This window comes from Rattus norvegicus, chromosome 17 (genome assembly GCF_021556685.1).
Source record: "Rattus norvegicus strain SHRSP/BbbUtx chromosome 17, alternate assembly SHRSP_T2T, whole genome shotgun sequence".
Classification (NCBI taxonomy): domain Eukaryota; kingdom Metazoa; phylum Chordata; class Mammalia; order Rodentia; family Muridae; genus Rattus; species Rattus norvegicus.
The window spans coordinates 87696137-87718007 of NC_141550.1; the positions used below are offsets into that span (position 1 = coordinate 87696137).

Genomic DNA, 21871 nt, shown 5'->3' on the forward strand with positions numbered 1-21871 from the left:
TCTAAGGCTAAGGATAGAAATTAGAAAAATACAAATATTGTAAAGGTGAAATTTTCTTCTAGTTTGGATTCTTTAAAAAAATGTATGTGTGTCTATGTGTGTCTGACTTTATGTGTGCACACTATGACCATGTGGGAGCCTGACAGGGTAGAGGACAGGGAAGGTCCCCTAGAACTAGAGTCTGTAGACTATTGTGAGCTACCGTGTTAGTGCTGGTAATTGAACTCAGATTCTCTGTAAATAATAGGAACACTGAAATTAGGGTGGCTGAAGGAATTGAGAATGCCTTTCTCTTACTTTTGTGTGTCCATAATTTGTGTGTATATGTATGTATGTATGGAGGCCAAAGGTGGATAGTGGACGTCTTTCTTGATTGTGATTTTGTATCCTTTGAGCAAGGTCTTTTCAATCACAACCCAGAGCTTGCCAGCTGATAGTTAGTCTGGTTAGTCAGTTTGATCTGTGGCATAGTTAATAAAAGAGTTAAAGAAGTATGTGAGTGTTTTGCCTCCTTGTCTGTCCATGTACCATATGTGTGTCTGATGACTGCCAAGTCCAGAAGAGGGCATTGGGTCTCCTTGCATCAGAGTTAAAGACGGTTGTGAGCTGTCATGTGGTTATCAGGAATCCAGCCTAGGTCCTTGGAAAGATTAACCTGTCATCAATTCCACCTATACCCATTAAAACAAAACAAAAGAAGACAATGATAATTAAAGATTTTTGTAAATTATAAACAATCTTAATTTTTAAATAATTGTTTATTTAAAAAAAAGAGTTATAGGTGCTGAGAGTTGGAACTTAACCTTGTCGTTACAAGAAGAAATTCCATGTTCATTTTCGTGGTTTTTTCTTTTTGCATACATATTTTAAGGATTTATTTATGCACACGTGTGTTCTTAGTGCCGTCTTACACACGTGGAAATAAAAGGATAATTTGCAGGAGTTATTTTCCTTTCCCGATGTGCTTCTGCCTGACAGTGAGTATCCTTACTCACTGAGCCGCCTGACAGTGAGTATCCTTACTCACTGAGCCGCCTGACAGTGAGTATCCTTACTCACTGAGCCGCCTGACAGTGAGTATCCTTACTCACTGAGCCGCCTGACAGTGAGTATCCTTACTCACTGAGCCGCCTGACAGTGAGTATCCTTACTCACTGAGCCGCCTGACAGTGAGTATCCTTACTCACTGAGCCGCCTGACAGTGAGTATCCTTACTCACTGAGCCGCCTGACAGTGAGTATCCTTACTCACTGAGCCGCCTGACAGTGAGTATCCTTACTCACTGAGCCGCCTGACAGTGAGTATCCTTACTCACTGAGCCGCCTGACAGTGAGTATCCTTACTCACTGAGCCGCCTGACAGTGAGTATCCTTACTCACTGAGCCGCCTGACAGTGAGTATCCTTACTCACTGAGCCGCCTGACAGTGAGTATCCTTACTCACTGAGCCGCCTGACAGTGAGTATCCTTACTCACTGAGCCGCCTGACAGTGAGTATCCTTACTCACTGAGCCGCCTGACAGTGAGTATCCTTACTCACTGAGCCGCCTGACAGTGAGTATCCTTACTCACTGAGCCGCCTGACAGTGAGTATCCTTACTCACTGAGCCGCCTGACAGTGAGTATCCTTACTCACTGAGCCGCCTGACAGTGAGTATCCTTACTCACTGAGCCGCCTGACAGTGAGTATCCTTACTCACTGAGCCGCCTGACAGTGAGTATCCTTACTCACTGAGCCGCCTGACAGTGAGTATCCTTACTCACTGAGCCGCCTGACAGTGAGTATCCTTACTCACTGAGCCGCCTGACAGTGAGTATCCTTACTCACTGAGCCGCCTGACAGTGAGTATCCTTACTCACTGAGCCGCCTGACAGTGAGTATCCTTACTCACTGAGCCGCCTGACAGTGAGTATCCTTACTCACTGAGCCGCCTGACAGTGAGTATCCTTACTCACTGAGCCGCCTGACAGTGAGTATCCTTACTCACTGAGCCGCCTGACAGTGAGTATCCTTACTCACTGAGCCGCCTGACAGTGAGTATCCTTACTCACTGAGCCGCCTGACAGTGAGTATCCTTACTCACTGAGCCGCCTGACAGTGAGTATCCTTACTCACTGAGCCGCCTGACAAGTCCACCGTGACATTCTGAAGCAAAAGTCGCCCTAGACGTTTTCTTCCATACTTAAGATGGTGCTCCTTCCCATGATCCTTGACAACCATGTAGGACTTTCCCCACACGCCTCTGCTGGACGTGCAGGTTGTCTCCTTTCTAACCCATTACATGTATGTGTTCCTGTGTTTTGCTGAACTGCAAGATTGTGTGTACTTCTTTTGATGAAATTACAAGGTGAAAGGTTTGGGTGAATACTTGCCCAATTAATGCTCTTTCTACTTATTTGTTTGTTTGTTTGTTTAGTGGCCTAGTGTGTGTGACGCTTCTTGGATTGGCTCTCTAGCTCCACATAAAATGCACACACTGACTGACATGTGTAATGCTAGCATTGGGGAGGTGGAGGCAGGGCAGTCCAAAGGTATGCGCCTTTCTAGTCCTTGCTGGGTTATATGGCACATGTGAGACTGTCTCAAAGGTTATTATGATAAAAATTGAAAAGCCGCCAGGCTGTGGTGGCCCATGCCTTTACTCCCAGCACTTGGGAGGCAGAAGCCGGCAGATTGGTTGAACTGAAGGTCAGCCTGCTTCTACAGAGAGAGCTCCACGTCAGTCAGGCTACACAGGAATGGTCTCTCAAACAACAAGCAAACACACACCAAACAGAAAAAGAGAGAAACACGGAACCACTCTGATTTCTTAGATTTTGATTTTTACCCCCATCCTCCCAGGTCTTTGATCATCTACATCCGACATTTTACCGTTCTGGCCTCCCCCTCTTCCCATTCTGTATACCCGAGCTAGACTCGTCAGCTCTCGTTTGCTTTTATGGTTAATTTTTTTTTTTAAATTAAAATCAGATAAAGAGATAAAACAAACTACTTTTACATTAACTTTTTATTATACTGTTGCCTCTGTGTTTTGTTTTATATTGTCTAGATTTTTTTCTGAAATCATTAACTGGTTTTAATAGTGTTATTACATAAGTTTAGACATATCATTTGATATCTTTCATCACTTATTAAATATTGTTTTATAATTGAGTCTATCCCTCTTGTTCTATTAACCAATTAAAGTCCATTGTCTTTGTTTAAAAGTTTTTTTTTTTCAGTTTGTCTTTTTAATCACTGCTTTGATCGACATTATATAAGCTGTTGATTCCACTGCAATCCATGTACACTGATCATTGAAGTTTGACTTCAGGATACATTTTTTGATGTGTTTCACAGTGCCCCGTTCCAAGTTACTTTTTGATTTGCTTTGTGTTATCTGTGTCTCTCTTTATAACACCTTCTCTCTTCTTCCCCCTACACACACACACACACACACACACTCTCTCTCTCTCTCTCTCTCTCACATGGACACACACTCATTCAGACACACTCACATGTACTCATTCATATACATGTGTTCTCTGTCAGGCTTTATAAAGTATTAATGTTTGTTTCATCATAATCAAGCCCCTTTCCTATTATGTCAGTTCTGTATCAGGCATAAGTGATGTCAAGTATGGGAAGAGTAAATAGAATTATTTACTATGCTCCTCCCAAAGACAGACAGACAAAGTACCCCACAACTCTTTATGTAGAAAATGGCGCAGATCTAGGCCAGACTCATTCGTACATCACGTTAGATAATATAATCAAAGACACCCACACAGAAAGCTCTTCACACAGAAACTCCCACCATTGCTACCTGTGTGCCTTTGTGGCTTGTGACGCGGCGTGTGCTGTTGCACACTCTAGACTCTCGGTGTCTTGTGACAAATGAGACTCAGGACAGTTTGTCATTAGTGTCACGTCATCTGGGTTTATTCTTGAGGCTGTAGGAACTCCTGGCTGATTTGGTGGTGGGAACTGCTCAGATTCATAAATGTAGGACTAGGTCTTGCAGCTCATAGGCAGAGAGGCTCCACAGTTCCTTCACAGCGGACATGACTGTTCATTTGACTTCTGAGTGTTCTCTGCAAGACCGCCAAAAGGAAACAAAACTTAAAAGTAAAGCAAGAACAGTAAAAACCAAGCATCTCTCCGTGGAAGCCACAGTGTGTCACACAGTATACCCTTTTGCCCAAACAGCTTTCCTTGCAGATGTCTTCCCCACAGGCCTACAGGCATGTTGGAGGGCCTCTCCCATCATTTTCTTTTTAAAGATTTATTTATTATATACATTTAGCCATCTTTAGACATACAGGAAGAAAGAGGGCATCAGATCTCATTACAGATGGTTTCTCTCAACCCCCACCTTCACCCCCCAATCAAACATTGTTAACCCACGCTATCTCCAGCCCTGGTGCAGTGTTTTTGTTGTTGTGTGTTTCTAGCGGGACAAGTAGGACTATCTGAGTAGCAGAGGTGAAAAGCTACGCAAAGCTTCTTAGCTCCACGTTTGGACTTAGTACCACAAGCTGTTGATGACAGCAAGTCAGATTCAAGGGCTTGATGGTACAAATGGTGTTGGATTTCTCAAAATGGCAATGTGATGACTTTGGATGTCATCAATTAGAAGAACTAAAATCAATAAGTTTCTTAAACTGTTACCAGAAACAAACAATTTTGTTTTACCATGTTTATATTTTGTTGTTGGCAAAGTTTTAATGCTGCAGTCAGAAACAGTGGGTGTTTTTAGAATACTGTATTAAGAGCTGTATTTTTTTGTGGGTTTGTTTATTCTGCTGGAATATAATGCCTTTTAGGATGGGGAAAAGGAAATGCAGCTTTCATGCCTTAGAAATGTTAAGTGGTCTAAACAGTTAAATTTATACGCTGGGAAAATATATACGCTTGGAAAATATATACGCTGGGAAAATATATACGCTTGGCTTCAGACCTGGGCCAAGGGACTCAGGTACATAGTGTACACACCAAAAGCAGCCCTGGCCTCCAGGTTCTCCCAGCATCCCTCAGTTCCTACCTGGCAAACTGTGCCCTCTCCCTGGAACTTTCCAGTGCAGGGGCTGGACGGGGCTGCCTTCTCCTAAACGCTCTCCCCATATAATCTGGACATTTTGGGCTCCCCTCTTGTCTCATTCTTTCCTCTCTTCTCTCTTGCCACTGTCCTCTGTCCCTTGTCCCATGGTGATTTTCCTGGTCTCCTTCCTGGAGACCAATGAAGTCACCTACCTGAGAGTAACTTTCCAACCTAGTTCAATCTAGTTTGAATTGGTTCATTTCGATGGAGGAGAAATGACATCACAACTACCTGAAAAATTTATACCCAATACTGAGAACGTTTTCTTGGAAAAATCTTTGACTTTAAATAAAGTTGGGATCTTACTATGTAACTTCTTGTTTAACTGAATTCCCTGTTTTACATTTAGATGTCTATTAGTTCTGTGATTGACAGTAGGATCCCCAGAATCTTACCTGCTGCTGCTACTTTTTTTTTTCTTTTCTTTCCTTTTCTGTTTTTGTTTTTGGTTGGTTGTTGTAACTAGAAACAAGGATCAATTGTTTTTTATGTCAACCAGGGAAATGTCTTTTTATTGGGTTTCCATGTCTTAATGTCTAATATCTGGACCTTAAACTTTGGTGCGTGGTTGCTGGGTGTGGTGTGCACGTCTACAGCCACAGCACTGAGGTGAACGAGGCAGGGCTGATTCAGAAGCTACCTTCTCTAAAAACTGATGTGTAGTGATCGAGTGTGAGAGTGTGAAGTGTCCTGTGGATCCTAAAGGCAGTCTTAGGGGAACAGGGCCATTAACACACGTCCTGTCTTCCATGACAGCTGACGAAAGGGGTGACACTTTCCCAGAGGCTTTAAAAGAAAGTTACGTATGTATGAATTATTTAATTTAAAGCATGTACTTGTGTTTAACTTTAGAAATATAAAGAAAAGGACAAACACAAACCAAAACACAAGAAGCAACCCGAGCCATCACCCGCCTTGGTTCCTTCTTTGACTGTTACTACAGAAAAGGTAAGATGGGACATCGGTTTACATGTGTATAAATAACTAATGAAATTCTTCTGAGGATACCTTGCCTTCCCATCTCTAGGGGCCCAGTTTCACCCACCTTCCATGCTGGGCGTCATGCACTGAGAACTATGGTTTGCTAGGTCCTTCGATTCTTGCTTTCTGTTTACTCTGTACTTGTCTCCAGGGACTCCGTAAGGCTAACCCGTTAAAGACGCATTAAGAAGTGGGCCTCAACTCAGACTTCAGCTACCTGTAACTTTGAAGTCTTGCTTCACCACTTAGGAATTCTGCATTTATATGTCGTTACCAGTAGAGAGAGGAAATGATGATAGAAGTTGATTGTAAAGTGTTTAGAACTACAGCATATGCAGTATCTGGTTCATAGTATTACTTAGGTTATTAGGCATTTACATTTTCATATGAGGCAAGCAGAAGAGGGTTGAGGCATTTCGCTGTGACAGAGTAGCGAGTGAGGAAGTACAGTCCAGATGAGGCCAGTGAAAGGGCCTCGCTGTGGAGGACTAGGTAAGCCAGTGTGGAGCTTGTCTTGTAGTTTGGGGAGAAGAGTGAGCTGTTAGGAAGAACCTGAATTAAGCCAGGTGTAACTTTAGTTTGATAAGGTGTTTAGTTGCTTTGCCATAAAGAGATTGGGGAAGGGAGAGTAGAGGCAGAGGAGAGTTGGACCTAGGGAGGCTGTAAGGAGGTTGTTAATAGCCTAGTGAAGGTGGCATTAAGACTTGAGACAGTGGCAGCTGGGCACATGCTGAAGGAGGACATTGAACCATGAACACCTCGTGACTCTCGTAAAGGTCAGTTAGAGGTATCAGAGGGAAGACTTACTTTCCTAGTTTCTGCCTTAGATCTAAGTAGGAGAAAAGGGTTTGTTCTGAACACACAGAGTTTGGATATATTGCCAATTTACTATTGGCTATCAGGATGTGTTACTACAATTCATCAGTTGAAAATAAAATAAAAATTTACCACAGCCCTGCTCTGTATATCAGATAGTCTGGAGTTGCCCTGCTGCCTCATTCACCACAAGTGAAGTTGTTGGGTAGCCTGGATTCTTACTGGGAAGAGTCTTACAAACCTCAGTTCTTTACTGAATCTCTGTGTCAGCTCTCCCCCTCTCCCACCCTTCTCTCCTAGGATCTCTTCATCCCAATAACAGCATCTCTACTCTGTCTGTGACATCCGGAACCTCTCGGGTGCAACACCGTGCTCAGCTGTAGCAGTCGATGGTCGATGCTGTGCTGTATTGATCTCTGTGTTACTGTGTGGTGGCCATTCTTTGTGTGTGTGTGTGTGTGTGTGTGTGTGTGTGTGTGTGTGTGTGTGTGTGTGTATGTATGTTTTAAATATTTACTCTTTTTTTCCCCCTCATCTTTATTAAATTGGGTGTTTCTTATTTACATTTCAAATGTTATCTCCTTTCCCGGTTTCCAGGCCAACATCCCCCTAAGCCCTCCTCCTCCCTTTCTCTATGGGTGTTCCCCTCCCTATCCTCCCTCCCCTCAAAGAATCCCGTTCACTGGGGGGTTCAGTCTTGGCAGGACCAAGGGCTTCCCCTCCCACTGGTGCTCTTACCAGGCTATTCATTGCTACCTATGCAGTTGGAGCCCAGGGTCAGTCCATGTATAGCCTTTGGGTAGTGGCTTAGTCCCTGGAAGCTCTGGTTGGTTGACATTGTTGTTCATATGGGGTCTTGAGCCCCTTCAAGCTCTTCCAGTTCTTTCTCTGATTCCTCCAACGAGGGGGGGGGGGTCCCATTCTCAGTTCAGTGGTTTAATGATGGCATTCGCCTCTGTATTTGCTGTATTCTGGTTGTGTGTCTCAGGAGAGATCTACATCCGGTTCCTGTCCGCCTGTACTTGAGTTTCATGTGTTCTGTGCATCTAGGGTAATTCAAGCATTTGGGCTAATATCCACTTACCAATGAGTGCATACCATGTGTGTTTTTCTGTGATTGGGTGACCTCACTCAGGATGATATTTTGCAGTTCCATTCATTTGCCTATGAATTTCATAAAGTCATTGTTTTTGATAGCTGAGTAGTATTCCATTGTGTAGATGTACCACATTTTCTGTATCCATTCCTCTGTTGAAGGGCATCTGGGTTCTTTCCAGCTTCTGGCTATTATAAATAAGGCTGCTATGAACACAGTGGACCATGTGTCTTTGTTGTATGTTGGGGCATCTTTTGGGTATATGCCCAAGAGAGGTATATCTGGGTCCTCAGGTAGTTCAATGTCCAATTTTCTGAGGAACCTCCAGACTGATTTCCAGAATGGTTGTACCAGTCTGCAATCCCACCAACAATGGAGGAGTGTTCCTCTTTCTCCGCATCCTCGCCAGCATCTGCTGTCACCTGAGTTTTTGATCTTAGCCATTCTGACTGGTGTGAGGTGAAATCTCAGGGTTGTTTTGATTTGCATTTCCCTTATGACTAAAGATGTTGAACATTTCTTTAGGTGTTTCTCAGCCATTCGGCATTCCTCAGCTGTGAATTCTTTGTTTAGCTCTGAACCCCATTTTTTAATAGGGTTATTTGTCTCCCTGCGGTCTAACTTCTTGAGTTCTTTGTATATTTTAGATATAAGGCCTCTATCTGTTGTAGGATTGGTAAAGATCTTTTCCCAATCTGTTGGTTGCCGTTTTGTCCCAACCACCGTGTCCTTTGCCTTACAGAAGCTTTGCAGTTTTATGAGATCCCATTTGTCGATTCTTGATCTTAGAGCATAAGCCATTGGTGTTTTGTTCAGGAAATTTTTTCCAGTGCCCATGTGTTCCAGATGCTGCCCTAGTTTTTCTTCTATTAGTTTGAGTGTATCTGGTTTGGTGTGGAGGTCCTTGATCCACTTGGACTTAAGCTTTGTACAGGGTGATAAGCATGGATCGATCTGCATTCTTCTGCATGCTGACCTCCGTGGAGGCCATTCTTAACTTTGATCGTGGAGTGTTGCAGTCTGCTGTCTTCATCTTAAGCACTGCTTTACTTGGAATAGTGTTGGCGTAGTTTCTTTTTCTGTTTCTTCCATGCTGTATGTGTACCTGAATTCATGTCTGTCTTTTCTGTTGTGATAAATACATTGATACTGATACATGTTGACCCATAGCTCCAAGGCACGGTCCGTCTTAGCAGAGAAATCCTACCGGTAGACGGTGAGACAGACGCTTATCACACTGCAGCTGCAGAAAGGAGGCAGAGGAAAGGGAATGTTTATGCTAAGCTCTTCCCTTTCATACAACCTAAGTCATGTGCTGCCGTACCTATAGCAGCAACAAGGTGAAGTCTCCCTACAAAATTAATTAAGATAAAATCCTTTGAATTTGCCCAGTTGATTCTAGATCTCCAGTTGACGGTTACGGTTAACCAGTGAAGGTAGGTCTCTTGTAGGTCACACGTGTAATTGGCCTTTGAATTTTGATACACTCTGACAATCTTTGTGTTTCCACCATGTTTAAGGCACTTTATTCATATAGTTAGGTTAGTAGAACTATGATTGTTACTCTTTTCGTTTTGTTGATTTTGTTTTTTAATCTCTGTTTATATCCTGAGTGATTTGCGTGTTCTCCCCCTCCCCTCCCCTCCCCTCCCCTCCCCTCCCCTCCCCTCCCCTTTCTTTCTCTTTGGTGAGGAGGCAGGAGCGTGGACAGCGGATCTGCTGCTGCCCTAAGCGGTCTCCGTCTCCATCCTTTTGTATCAGCCTCCAGAATGCTGACGCACAGTTAGCGGTTACCTTACCTTCTATTAAGCACATCAAGCACATACACATACTTTTAATTATTTTTCCATTAATCTTGACATTCTTGCTGTGTCTCTTTTAACTTCTTCATTTTTTTTCTCCCTTTTAGTACCTTTTACTTTTGTTGCAGTAGACACAGTCATAGGAACGAAAGTAAATAAATGGATAGGCCTTAGTAATATAGTGGGGGTAAGGTATATGTAGAGAAAGCTTTCTCTATTTGCATAATTGTCTTAGCCTGAAAGTTTTTCTGTGACCTGAATTCTAAATTTCATAATTTTTTCTCAGCTTTAACCATCCCTTCTCCTCTCTTGAGACAAGGGTTGTCCTGATAAGAGTATCTGCCTCCCCCACCTCCACCACTTCTAAAAGTTGAGCACATCAGGATATGGCTAGCTGACTTCTTCTGAGATAGGGCTTGTTAAGAACAGAATGCTGTGAACTGCGTCTGGGCTTGTGGCCAAGCCTGACAATGTGAGTTGAATTCCAGATTCCACATAGTTGAATTAAAGAACCAGCTTTGACAAGTTTCCTCTGACCTCTACACACGTATGTCCACCGTAGTAAATCCCACCCCTACTATAAATCAAGAACATTAAACAAACAAAAAACCAGAACAGGATTTCTAAGTACTCTCCCATGGTTCCTTTCTGCAAAGCCCTGGGGGCTTTTTATAGATTCCCTGTGAGGGCCTTCGAGTTTCTCAAGGTTCAATTCACAGACGTAAGTGCTGTCTTCTGGAGTGTGTTCCTTAGCCTGGCGTATGCCTTCTCAATGGCTACCTTGTAAAAGTTCCCAGTTTTAGTTTAGGAACCATGACCTTGTCCAGGGTTCTGTTGAGGTACATTGCTTTTCTCTGACTGCTTGGGTTTGTGACTTCCCTTTTCTGACAGCAGAAGAGCTGGTAAGTTTTTGGTTTGTTAAGTTTTTCACTTGTTTTAGGATAAAGTAAAGACTTAAAGCTCATTATGCTGCAGCGTAAACTGGAACTCCTAGAGTAGACACTTACTGATAGAAGCTTACCTCTAAATAATACTTTTTCAACTTTGGTGTTTGGTATTTCTTAAAAATACATAGGAAATATTTTGTATTTTCTTTTTCTTTTTTTTTTAAGATTTACTTATTATATATAAGTACACTGTAACTGTCGTCAGACACACCAGAAGAGGGTGTCAGATCTCATTACAGATGGTTGTGAGCCACCATGTGGTTGCTGGGATTTGAACTCAGGACCTCAGGAGGATCAGTCAGTGCTGCAGTCAATGCTCTTAACCACTGAGCCATCTCTCCAGCCCATGTCTTTTTATTTCTTGTTTAACCCATTGGTTAATTCGAAGTGTATTACTTAGTTTTGAAATGTCTCCCATATATCCTGGTTATTTGTTTCTAATTTACTCTGATACTTTTGTATTATTTTGTTATATGACCTTAATTTTGTTTTTTGACTATGTCTTCAGCCCTTTACTGTAGAAGAACAGATTATGAATATTTGTGTGTGTGTTGTTACACGTGTGACGCATATATACGTGCGAATGTGAAGGTGAGGGTAAATGAAAGAGATCTTCCTTTAGTACTCTGCTCTTGATATTATTCAGGATCTCTCACTGAGCCGGGAGATCACTGATGGAGCGAATCTTACTGGCAGTAAACTCCTGTCTCTGAATTCCCAGTGCCACTATCACACTGTCTGTGCCATTTAGGGCTTCATTTATGACCATGATGTCTGAGCTCCAAAGCCTGGAGAAGAGGAGAATCTGGGAGGCCTGGGGCAATGGGAGGAACTACAGGCGGCAGGCAAGACATAATTTCAGGAAGTCAGACTCTGATAGGCAGCTCTGGGTTGAACATGGGTGGGCATACGGCTGTCTACGCAGACCAGCAACAGGCTGCACAGAAGCAGGCAGCGTGGCCTACAGGATGGAGACACTGAGGCTGCTCTAGGCCATATTTGTTAGAAAAACAAAAACAACTCACAGTAATTGCCTTCTGCCAGAAATAGTTAAATAGCATGCACATATCCATTTCTATCTGTGTCTCTTGGGTTATTTCTTTCACTGTGTGTGTGTGTATGTGTGTGTGTGTATGTGTGTGTTGTGTGTGTGAGAGAGAGAGAGAGAGAGAGAGAGAGAGAGAGAGAGAGAGAGAGCGCGAGAGCGAGCGAGCGTGTGCGTGCGCGTGTCATGTTGCATTACCTCGAATACTGTATGTGGAGGTCAGAGGAAGGCTCTTTAACATAGCTTTAGCTGTCCTGGACATGTATGTAGACCCAGTCTTCCTACACTCTTGTTTCTAACTGAAGATAGTTTCTATACCTGGCTTTCCTTTATCTAGGTAAAATCTGTGGCTCTGCTAAGACACTTGACCCTCATATAATTCTACTTTAAGTTTTTGATCAATATTTATACCAGCTCAGGATTGCAGTTCTTGATGGTTGCAGTCCTTTGTCTCCTTGCCAGTGTAAATGACAGCTTCCTTGTGCAACTGTACAGTACAGCATAGGGTTTTTTTTTTTTAAAGATTTATTCATTTATTATATATAAGTACACTGTAGCTGTCTTCAGGTACACCAGAAGAGGGTATCAGATCTCTTTACAGATGGTTGTGAGCCACCATGTGGTTGCTGGGAATTGAACTCATGACCTCTGGAAGAGCAGCCATTGCTCTTAACCACTGAGCCATCTCTCCAGCCCAGCATAGGGTTTTAATAAAAACATAACTGCAATGTTTCGATTCTATGGAAGAGTCATTCATTCATAATAAATGTAAGACTTTTGTTTGAAGTAGAGAATAGTTTTTGTACCTTGTTAAAACAACTTTGTGAAACACAAAAATTGCCCCCATCCCCCTTTCTCTTCCCTCTCAAGGCAGCATTTCTCTATAGCCATGGCTGTCCTGTAACTCTGGCTGGTCTGGAACTCCTAGAGCTCCACCTGCCTCTTAGAGTCCTGGGATTAAAGGTGTGCACTACCACTACCCCCCACCCCCCAAAATCTTAATTATTAGATTGCTTATCACAATATATAAATGTTTGCATGCTTTAAGGGATTTTCATTATAGCCAAATAGTATTATTTGTAGTGGAAACAATACAAAGACTCTACTGTGTGGATGGGGAGATGGCTCAGTAGTTAAGAGCGTTGGTTACTTTTGCAGAGGGTCCAGATTTGGTTGCTAGTGTCCACATGGTGGCCAGCAGCCATTTGTATTTACAGTTCCAAAGAATCTGACACCCTCTTCTGTCTTCTGCAGGAACTACACACTGGTGGTACATAGAACACCCACATACATAAAATAAAACCAGGTGAAGCTTTGAAGAACTACATTAGTATATGTAAAACGGACGTGGGGATGGGTTGTTTTGGAGCCATAGTTCAGTGGGTACGAGGGCTGTGACTCTTGTGGAGGACATAGTTTCAGTCCTCAGCACACACACGAGGGCCCTCAACCACACACAGCCGGAGTTCCAGGGGTATCTGACGCCTTCTTTTGGATTCAACAGGAAGGCAGCGAACATGCGCCTGCTGGACTCCCTTCATTCGTGCAGGTGACACACTCATGCACTTAAAAACAAAAGACTATTGCCTTCCGTCAGGGGCTTGCTAGCCAGCTTTCGATGGCTGTGATGGCAGACCCCATTATAAGGAAGAGAGGTTTCTACATCATAGTTTCAGAGGCTGCTGTCTGTAGGTACTTGATCTCCTTTTTGCCTGCATGTGGTAGAGGCCAACCGTTGTTGATCTCAAGGGGCTGTGGGCTGACCGTCCCCGCTGCCCAACTCCTCACACCGGGCCCTACCTATGTCCTGTGGGTCCCACTACCTCGCGCAACTCCAGCACAGGCCTCAGCCCGCCTGTGACATAGTTAATTTTTTCCCCATAAGTCAGATACTTTTGGAAAACTTAGAAGGTGCAGAAAAATGATTAAAATATTTTGTAGGCTTAGATTTTTAAAACGTACTCCAATAAGGGTTCTTAAAGGCCTCGACTTCCCTTGTAGCCCAGAAGGAAAGGTTAGTAGGGCAAAGGGAAATGTGGATCTGTTTAGAAATAGTTCTTTGGGGCCAATTCCAATCTGGATACCAGCAGTCCAGTTCTCTAGGAAAACGCCAGCCCAGATCAACTTTTGTAGTCCAGTTCACTTGGCAATCACCACACACAGATTAGCAAAGGCAGCTCCATCTAGAACAAACTGCACGGCTCCACCGATTGGCTGAAGTCCATGGGAGCATTGAGAAGCTCCCCCAATATCGCCAGGGGCTCTGTGGCGAGTTACTCTGTGAGGTCTCAGCAATCAAAGAGGCGCAGTCACTGCAGGGCGAACGAACGCCGAGCATCCGAGAGCAGACGACCAAGGCAGAGCCATGGAACTGTGCCAGAGCCTCCCCCACTGTCTGTCTTCTTTGTACACATCACACGCCCTCTCCTGTGTCTGCTTCAGCAGAACATCATATGACACAACCGAGTTTCCAAAGAAACCAGAAATTTCCACTTGAACCTTATCCGACGTTATTTTTCTTCTTTTTTTCTTTTTTTTGGTCACTGAATTTTAATTGTTTATTTACTCATTGCTCTCTAATTGCCACCACCCCTCCCTCCCCCAATATCCCCTTCATGGACAGACGTAAATTTTAGAATAAAAACAAGGACATTCAAATAAATGGGATATTGACTAGCACTCTTTAAAGTTGCCGTGTGGATGTGACTGCTGCATTTTTATCAGAGTATTTCAGTTTTCTCTTCATCCTTTTCTTTCTTCGATGCTTGAGCAAAGCACAGGAGTGTACTCCTGGGTTTTAGATGACTTTTCTCTTTTTTTTTTTTCTTTCTTTCTTTTTTTTTTGCTGCCACGTGGATTTAGATGACTTTTTAAGCTTCATTAGGTCATACAAGGATCCGATGTGAGGAGTGCTGAACCCCAGTTTTTTGGGGGAAAATGTATCTGAACAGGAAGGTGGGGTAGTTTGCAAATTGATTTCCCATTCTAGAACTTGTTCGCCTTTGTAAAGTAAGGCATGAAGTCTTATCAGCTGGCTGGTTTGTTAAAGGCATTGTTTAGTTTTTTCCTGTCAGACTTTGGAGCCTTTTTTGATCTCATTTGTGGATTTTATATAGTTGATTAGAGGGCTGACTTTCATTTTTATGAGATGCTGCTGGACTTATTGTTGAAGTGTGTTTTGGCAGAGAGCTGATCTGATTTGAGGGTGGTAGCAGACTTGTGGCAGTAAGAATTAGGTTTTATCTCTGTGAGCACACTGCACTGTCTCAGACGCACCACAAGAGGGCATCAGATCCCACTACAGACGGCTGTGAGCCACCGTGTGGGTGCTGGGACTTGAACTCAGGACCTGGTAGGAAGAACCGTGCCAGATCATCTCTCCAGCCCCAAGATTTTTACATTTTTAAAACATTTCTCCTATTCCTCCTTTTGAACATTAATTTGCAAAAATCACATTAATCATTTTGAAAATTGATTTTATTTTTCAACTTCAAATTTATTGTCATACAGTGTTACATATGAGAAGTTAATACTTGTGTCTTCAAAAGTTTTCATTTTACATTAAATTTGATATTAGATGCATCACAAAGATTTATTCAAAATTTTATTGGTAGTTGAAGCTAGTCGGTGAGTTTAGACTCCTCAGATGCTTGAGAGTGTAATTTTGAGATAAAATTCTTACTCCCAAGGGATGCTGAATCGTGTTGATGAGCACCGTCTGGTTAAAATGTACCCACGCTCGCTCACTGGCCAGTGTCGGGGCACACTTGACATTAAGATGGCCGCTGACGCCAGAGTCTGCTTCTTCCTCTCTTCTAGTCACATGTGCATCGCTAAGTCTCCTTGAATTAGAGAGAGATTTGGGTCAAAGGCTGAGTCCTCCACACTCTTGGTGCTGTTCTTGCTCCACTGCTCTCTTGTCCTCACCAATGGTTAAGGTCGTGTCATGGCCGTGAGGCAGGGTCTCTGTCAGCTTTGTCAGCACACGTGCTTACGGGGACGATAGAGAAAGACTAGCAGAGCATGTCTCCTGTGCAGGCGCAGGCGTGGCCCGCACACTCGTGACGTGCTCCACACTCCTAGACCCAAGCCCATCAATCTGTTGAAAGAAATAATACACACACACACACACACACACACACACACACACACACACACACACACATACATATTTTCTTGCTGAAAATAATGTTTGAGAAATGAATATCTTTGGTATTTCTGTATTTAAAGTATATTACCAAGGTCAGTTGTTTTTTGCTGCAGTCTGTTCTTCAGACAGCCATCTTATCAATTATGTCTAAAAAAATAAGTGATGGTGTCCCGTAGGCACAAGGCCAGGGCACAGTGTGCTTCTCTAGCACATGGAGCACCCTGGGTTTGACCCTGAAGACTGCAAAAACAGCAGCAAAAAAGGGCTAGAGAACGGCTCATGGTTTTTATGTTTCGGTTTTTGTTTTTGTTTTTTTGTTTTTTGCATGATTTTCTTTGTTAGACTTCTTTATAATGGAAATATTCACATTTGTAAATTCAGCGCTTATTCATACTGTTTTCTTCAGCCAAATATAATTAGTTCTTTTTTCCTGTTATTTTGTCTTTTGTTTGTTTTTCTTTGCTTGTTTTTTTAAATCAAAATGTTAGACATATACAAGCACTAGCAACAACTCCATATCTGGATCGTTGAAGCGCTTGGAAGATACCGCAGCAAGATTTACAAATGCAAATTTCCAGGAAGTGTCTGCCCACACCTCTAGTGGGAAAGATGTGTCAGAGGCAAGGTCAGAGGGCAAAGGGAAGAAATCTTCAGCTCACAGCTCAGGTCAAAGGGGAAGGAAGCCTGGTGGTGGAAGAAATCCAGGAACAACGGTGTCAGCATCTAGCCCCTTTCCACAAGGTATGATATTTTGATTAATGCTTTGTTTGTAATTTTTTACTAATGACTATTCTAGATTAAGTTAGTTGATAGTATAGGATTATTTCCAAAAATAGTGTTGTGCTTTAAAATGTTTCTGCAAGGTTTGCTCTCTTTATATCTAATGATTTGTGTTTTTAAGCTATAATTTTAATGTTTAAATGGCTATAGAATAGACATTCAGATTGTGGAGGAAAAAAGATGTAGTTTTCTTTCAAGAAGAGGAATTGTCTTTCTATACATTGTTTTTATTTACTTTCCTAATAGAGCTGTGCTTTAGTAGGTAAATAAGAACCGAACAACTTTTATGGAATCTAAGCTAGATCTTAAATCGTGATACGCCCTAAGGGTACGTTTACTACAGAGCATGCGGTTAAGGACGTGAGCGCGGCTGCCTGCGTATCTGACACTGTGTCGTATCTTAGTGTGCTTCCCATTCAGTGTAACTGGACTTGTGTCGATTGATGGACCATAGGAGTACTGAACAATTTCAGAATGTATATGCTTATGTCAGTTTTATGTAATTTTAAATATGAACTATATCTTGAAAATCAGAAAATTTAAAATTTGGGGGGAAATAATAAATAGCTTGTTCACTGTGTCCATTGTTCCCCCCGGAAGTGAATGAAAATGGCTGCCGTTCACCTTTGCTGAAGTGTTTGTTCTATAAAGAGTAGATCTGTTGGCCTTTCATTAAAATTTATTTATACATTTCATACCAGTAGTAAACTCTTGTGGGACATGTGAGCGGATATACTCTTAGAACAAAACGTTAAGTAAGCACAGACAGACAGAGCACCAAAGTCGCTATTATATTTAAGTAAGAGTTATTTTTATACCACTTTGAAAATTAGTCAAATTTTAATTAACCTTACATGTAATTTCACTCACATCTTGAACGTTATATTACCAGAATTCACACAATAATACTGTTAAAACAGTTTATTTAATTTGAGACATAGCCCAGGGTGACCTTTGACACCCTATACAGAATCTGCCCTTTTCTTCTTCTGCATTCCAAGTGCAGGGATTGTAGTGTAGGTTGCTAGTCCTGGTTGATATTCTTGATATTCTTAAGTTTTTATTTTTAATTTATTTATTTATTTTTTTTCTTTTTGGTTCTTTTTTTCCAGAGCTGGGGACCGAACCCAGGGCCTTGCGCTTCCTAGGCAAGCGCTCTACCACTGAGCTAAATCCCCAGCCCCAAGTTTTTATTTTTATAAAGTGCTAATCCATTTGAAAATTTGCTCCTATACTTTTGGAATATTTAAGAATCTTTTTAACTTCTTACAGCATAGTAGAAAATGTGTTTTAGAACTGAAATAGGGGTTGGGGATTTAGCTCAGTGGTAGAGCGCTTGCCTAGGAATCGCAAGGCCCTGGGTTCGGTCCCCAGCTCCGGGAAAAAAGAACCAAAAAAAAAAAAAAAAAGAACTGAAATAATAAAATATCAAGATGTGAAGATGGAGTGTCTCAGACCGTCAGACTTTTAACTGACTGTGCCAGAGCTGGCTGAGAAGTTCAGAATATTTACATGTACCAGATACTTAAGTGTTTTGTTTTTTTTTTTGTTTTTTTTTTGTTTTTTTTTTCCCCCTCGGAGCTGGGGACCGAACCCAGGGCCTTTCGTTTCCTAGGCAAGCGCTCTACCACTGAGCTAAAGTATCTGTTTTTTTTTTTTTTTTTTTTTTTTAAATACTACTTTTCTTTGGGTGTGTGTGTGTGTGTGTGTTCGTGTGCGTGCGTGCGGATCGAGACCAGTGGCGTCCGTGAGCTGTGCCGGTGTTGTACTGCGGAGCCTTCCGAGGCAGCCGCCAGAGCTGACTGTCTAGTTGCTCATTTCATTTGGCAAACATGAGAGTGCATTTTGAAATGAGAATGATGGATCAACCTGTTGGCTCCAGGACAGTTTTCTACCAGGCAGACAAGGACTTGGAGGTTCATAATGATAGGGTTGCCAAGTGTTTTTGACTAGAGGAGGTACGGCGAGAATACGCAGTTGAGAAGAGGCAGAGAGGAGCTATCTCTTCCGTGACTTTTACTCTTTGCTTTAAGATTTATGTATGTCAGTCCGTGTTCGTCTGCGCATGTCTGTATACCATGTGAGTGCCTGAAGAGGACACCAGCTTCCCTGGAATTAGAGTTGCTGATGTTTGAGCCACCATGTGGGTGCTGGGAGCTGAACTTGGGTCCTCTGAAAGAAAGAGGAACAGGTGCTCTTTAACCATTATGCCATCTCTCCACATGATCCTTCATTTTTAAAGTCAATGAGATGATATTCATGGCTGGTTTTCCATTTTGAACCTTCATGGAAATAGGACAAGGAGAATATAGGGTGTAAATTAGGACGTGACGTCAAGTTCTGATGGGTGGGTAGACCTGGCTTAGTAAGGTAATCATGGGTAAGGCCTGCTGTTAGAACTTATAACCTGAGAAATGTCTTTCAGCCTTATTGTAATTTGTAACATTTACAGTTGTGTCTCCATGCTTGGAAAAGTCTGTCCGTGCCCTGGAGAGCTGGCACCCTGTAGTTGTCAGACACTCTTGTCTCTGCTCAGCCTTTCCTGTACAGTACCTCCGACAGTGTGTTTGGTGGAAAGCAGAGAAACTGATAAATGCTCGTCTTAGGAGCAGGCTACAAGTTCAGAGCTAATGTATCATACTACCTTTGACATATTTTTAAAAGATAATTTTAGAGGTAAAATTGATTTCAGTTTAACCCTTCTCATATTTTTACATAGGAGTGACCTAGGTTTTGTAATTTAAGAAATCCTTTTTGATCATTGTAATTTGTTGCTTAGAGGAACATTTTATGCAATTTATCTTCTTCTTTTCCCGTGTGTGTGTGTGCGTGCGTGTGCGTGTGCACGCGCATGCATGCATGCATGCGTGTCTGTCTGTCTGTCTGTCTGTCTGTCTGTCTGTCTGTCTGTCTGTCTGTCTGTCTGTTGTTACAGGCAGTTTTTCAGGAACTCCAGGCAGTGTAAAGTCATCTTCTGGAAGTTCAGTGCAGTCTCCCCAGGATTTCCTCAGCTTCACTGACTCGGACCTGCGGAATGACAGTTACACTCACACGCAGCCGCCACCGTCAACCAAAGATGTACATAAAGGGGAGCCTGGCAGCCAGGATGCAGGGGTGAACAGCTTTAGCTCTCTAGTTGGTCACCCTGGGACCTCAGGTGCGACTTCACAGCCGAAAAGCTTTGACAGCTCTCCTGGGGAGTTGGGCAGCTCCAGCCTTCCTACAGCAGGGTATAAGCGGGCTCAGACTTCTGGGGTAGAAGAGGAGGAAGCCGTGAAGGAAAAGAAACGGAAAGGGAATAAACAAAGCAAGCATGGCCCTGGCCGACCCAAAGGAAACAAGAACCAAGAAAATGTTTCTCACCTCTCGGTTTCTTCTGCTTCACCGACATCATCCGTGGCATCGGCTGCGGGGAGTGTGACAAGCTGTAGCCTTCAGAAGTCCCCCACGCTGCTCAGGAATGGAAGTATGCAGAGTCTCAGCGTGGGCTCGTCCCCGCTTGGCTCAGGTAGGGCTGTGCCTTGCTGCCCTCTCTCACGACCTGTACCTGTCTGGAGAGCTGTTACATTCAATTACCCGCAACGCTTGTTCACCTTTATCTTTTTAAGTTTATTATCATTTGTTTTTAAAGACTAGAGCTCATTAAGTAGGCAAGGATCATTCTGTAGCCAAGGCTAGCCTGAGCCTCCTGGATCAGCCCCAGTGTGGGGAGTTGCAGTTACGTCGCCTGGGCACTTGGGAGGACATGGCGTGCACTGTAGCTCAGCTGTGGAGGTGGAGGACCGCTCTTTCACCATGCCCGCCTCAGGTTGTCAACCTTCTGAGCCCTCTCACTGACCTTGGAGCTTTCAGTCCCTGATGGGAAAGGATCCTGCAGGCCCAGATACTATTTGGTGTTGACGTTTTTACCGTCACTCTCAGGTTGCTTAGTTGAATGTAGATAAACAGTGCACTAGCCCTCACCTGTGTCTTCGTCCCACCTGCATAGTGTAGATGACCAAACCAGGACTCACATTTTAGATAGGAACACGTCTGCACTCGCTTTTGGTGTTTAAAGCTCTTTTGCTAAACCTCTTTTTTTAGTTTTTACTTTCTTAGTAATTGTATATAAATAACGTGGATTTTTGGAGCCTTTTTTTTCATAACTGATAAATTTAGGATTTTATGTCAAGTTATATCTGAAATGATTTAAAATTTGTTTTAAATGTATTTAGTGGTTTTTTTTTATCTGAAATGAGAATTGATTTCATAGATTTGAAAGCTTGCTTTTATTTTTAATTTTGAAATGTTCCAGTCTTGCCTAGAGCTGACTGTCCAGCACCATCACGTCTGACATTGGCTGTGGCTCAGTGGTCTGTGTCTTCTTGGTGCTGAGGTAGAGGTGTGCCCGTGTGTGGGTGGCACTGGCCTGCCTCTGTGTAGCCTGTAGTCGTGTTACAAGTCTTTTTAATTCTGAAAAAGACTGGAAGCGTGTATTCCATTCTCTTTAAAGACTCGGGTTCTGTGTTCTGGGTTATGCTTGCTTGTGTGTCTGTGCTCTGTGTTACTGCCTGATGCCCTTGGGGACCAAAAGTGTGCATAGGGTGCCGTGGGACTGGGGTTGGAGAAGGCTGCAGGATGCTGCACCTAAGTCAAGACTACAGGATCTCACTGAGGAGCTGTGCTTAGCTTAGAACTTGCTGTGTAGAACAGTCCAGCTTCAGAGCTAAGATGCTGGCTGGCCTCCGCCTGTGAGTGCTGTGACTAAAGACGTGCACCACCATGGCCTACCACAAGCTCTTGTGTTCATTTTTTTTTTTTTAAACATTTATTTATTCATACGTCATACAGCTTTCTGCCTGCATGTACGCCTGCAGGCCAGAAGAGGGCACCAGACCTGATTACAGATGGTTGTGAGCCACCATGTGGTTGCTGGGAATTGTACTCAGGCCCTCTGGAAGAGCAGTCAGTGCTCTTAACCGCTGAGCCATCTCTCCAGCCTGTGTTTTTTAAGATTTATTTTTATTTTCATTTATGTGTATCTGTGATGTCACCTGTGTGGGTTCTTAGGGGTGTCAGAGAGGGCATTGGATCTCCTGGGGATGAGGCTAACATCTCTAATTGATAAATCTGTGTGTGTGTGTGTGTGTGTGTGTGTGTGTGTGTGCGTGCGTGCACGCACATGCGGCATTGAA

The 21871-nt window shown here is 43.0% G+C and overlaps 1 protein-coding gene across 50 annotated transcripts in view; it reads left to right on the forward strand.

The window, feature by feature from the left end:
- Nucleotides 1-21871, forward strand: part of Mllt10 (MLLT10, histone lysine methyltransferase DOT1L cofactor) — a 127592-nt gene that overhangs the window by 66979 nt on the left and 38742 nt on the right. For all 50 annotated transcript variants that reach the window (XM_087591190.1, XM_087591197.1, XM_087591203.1 and 47 more), the window contains 3 exon segments: nt 5933-6028; nt 16406-16658; nt 19633-20205. In XM_087591190.1, coding sequence (XP_087447316.1) covers nt 5933-6028; nt 16406-16658; nt 19633-20205 — 922 coding nt within the window.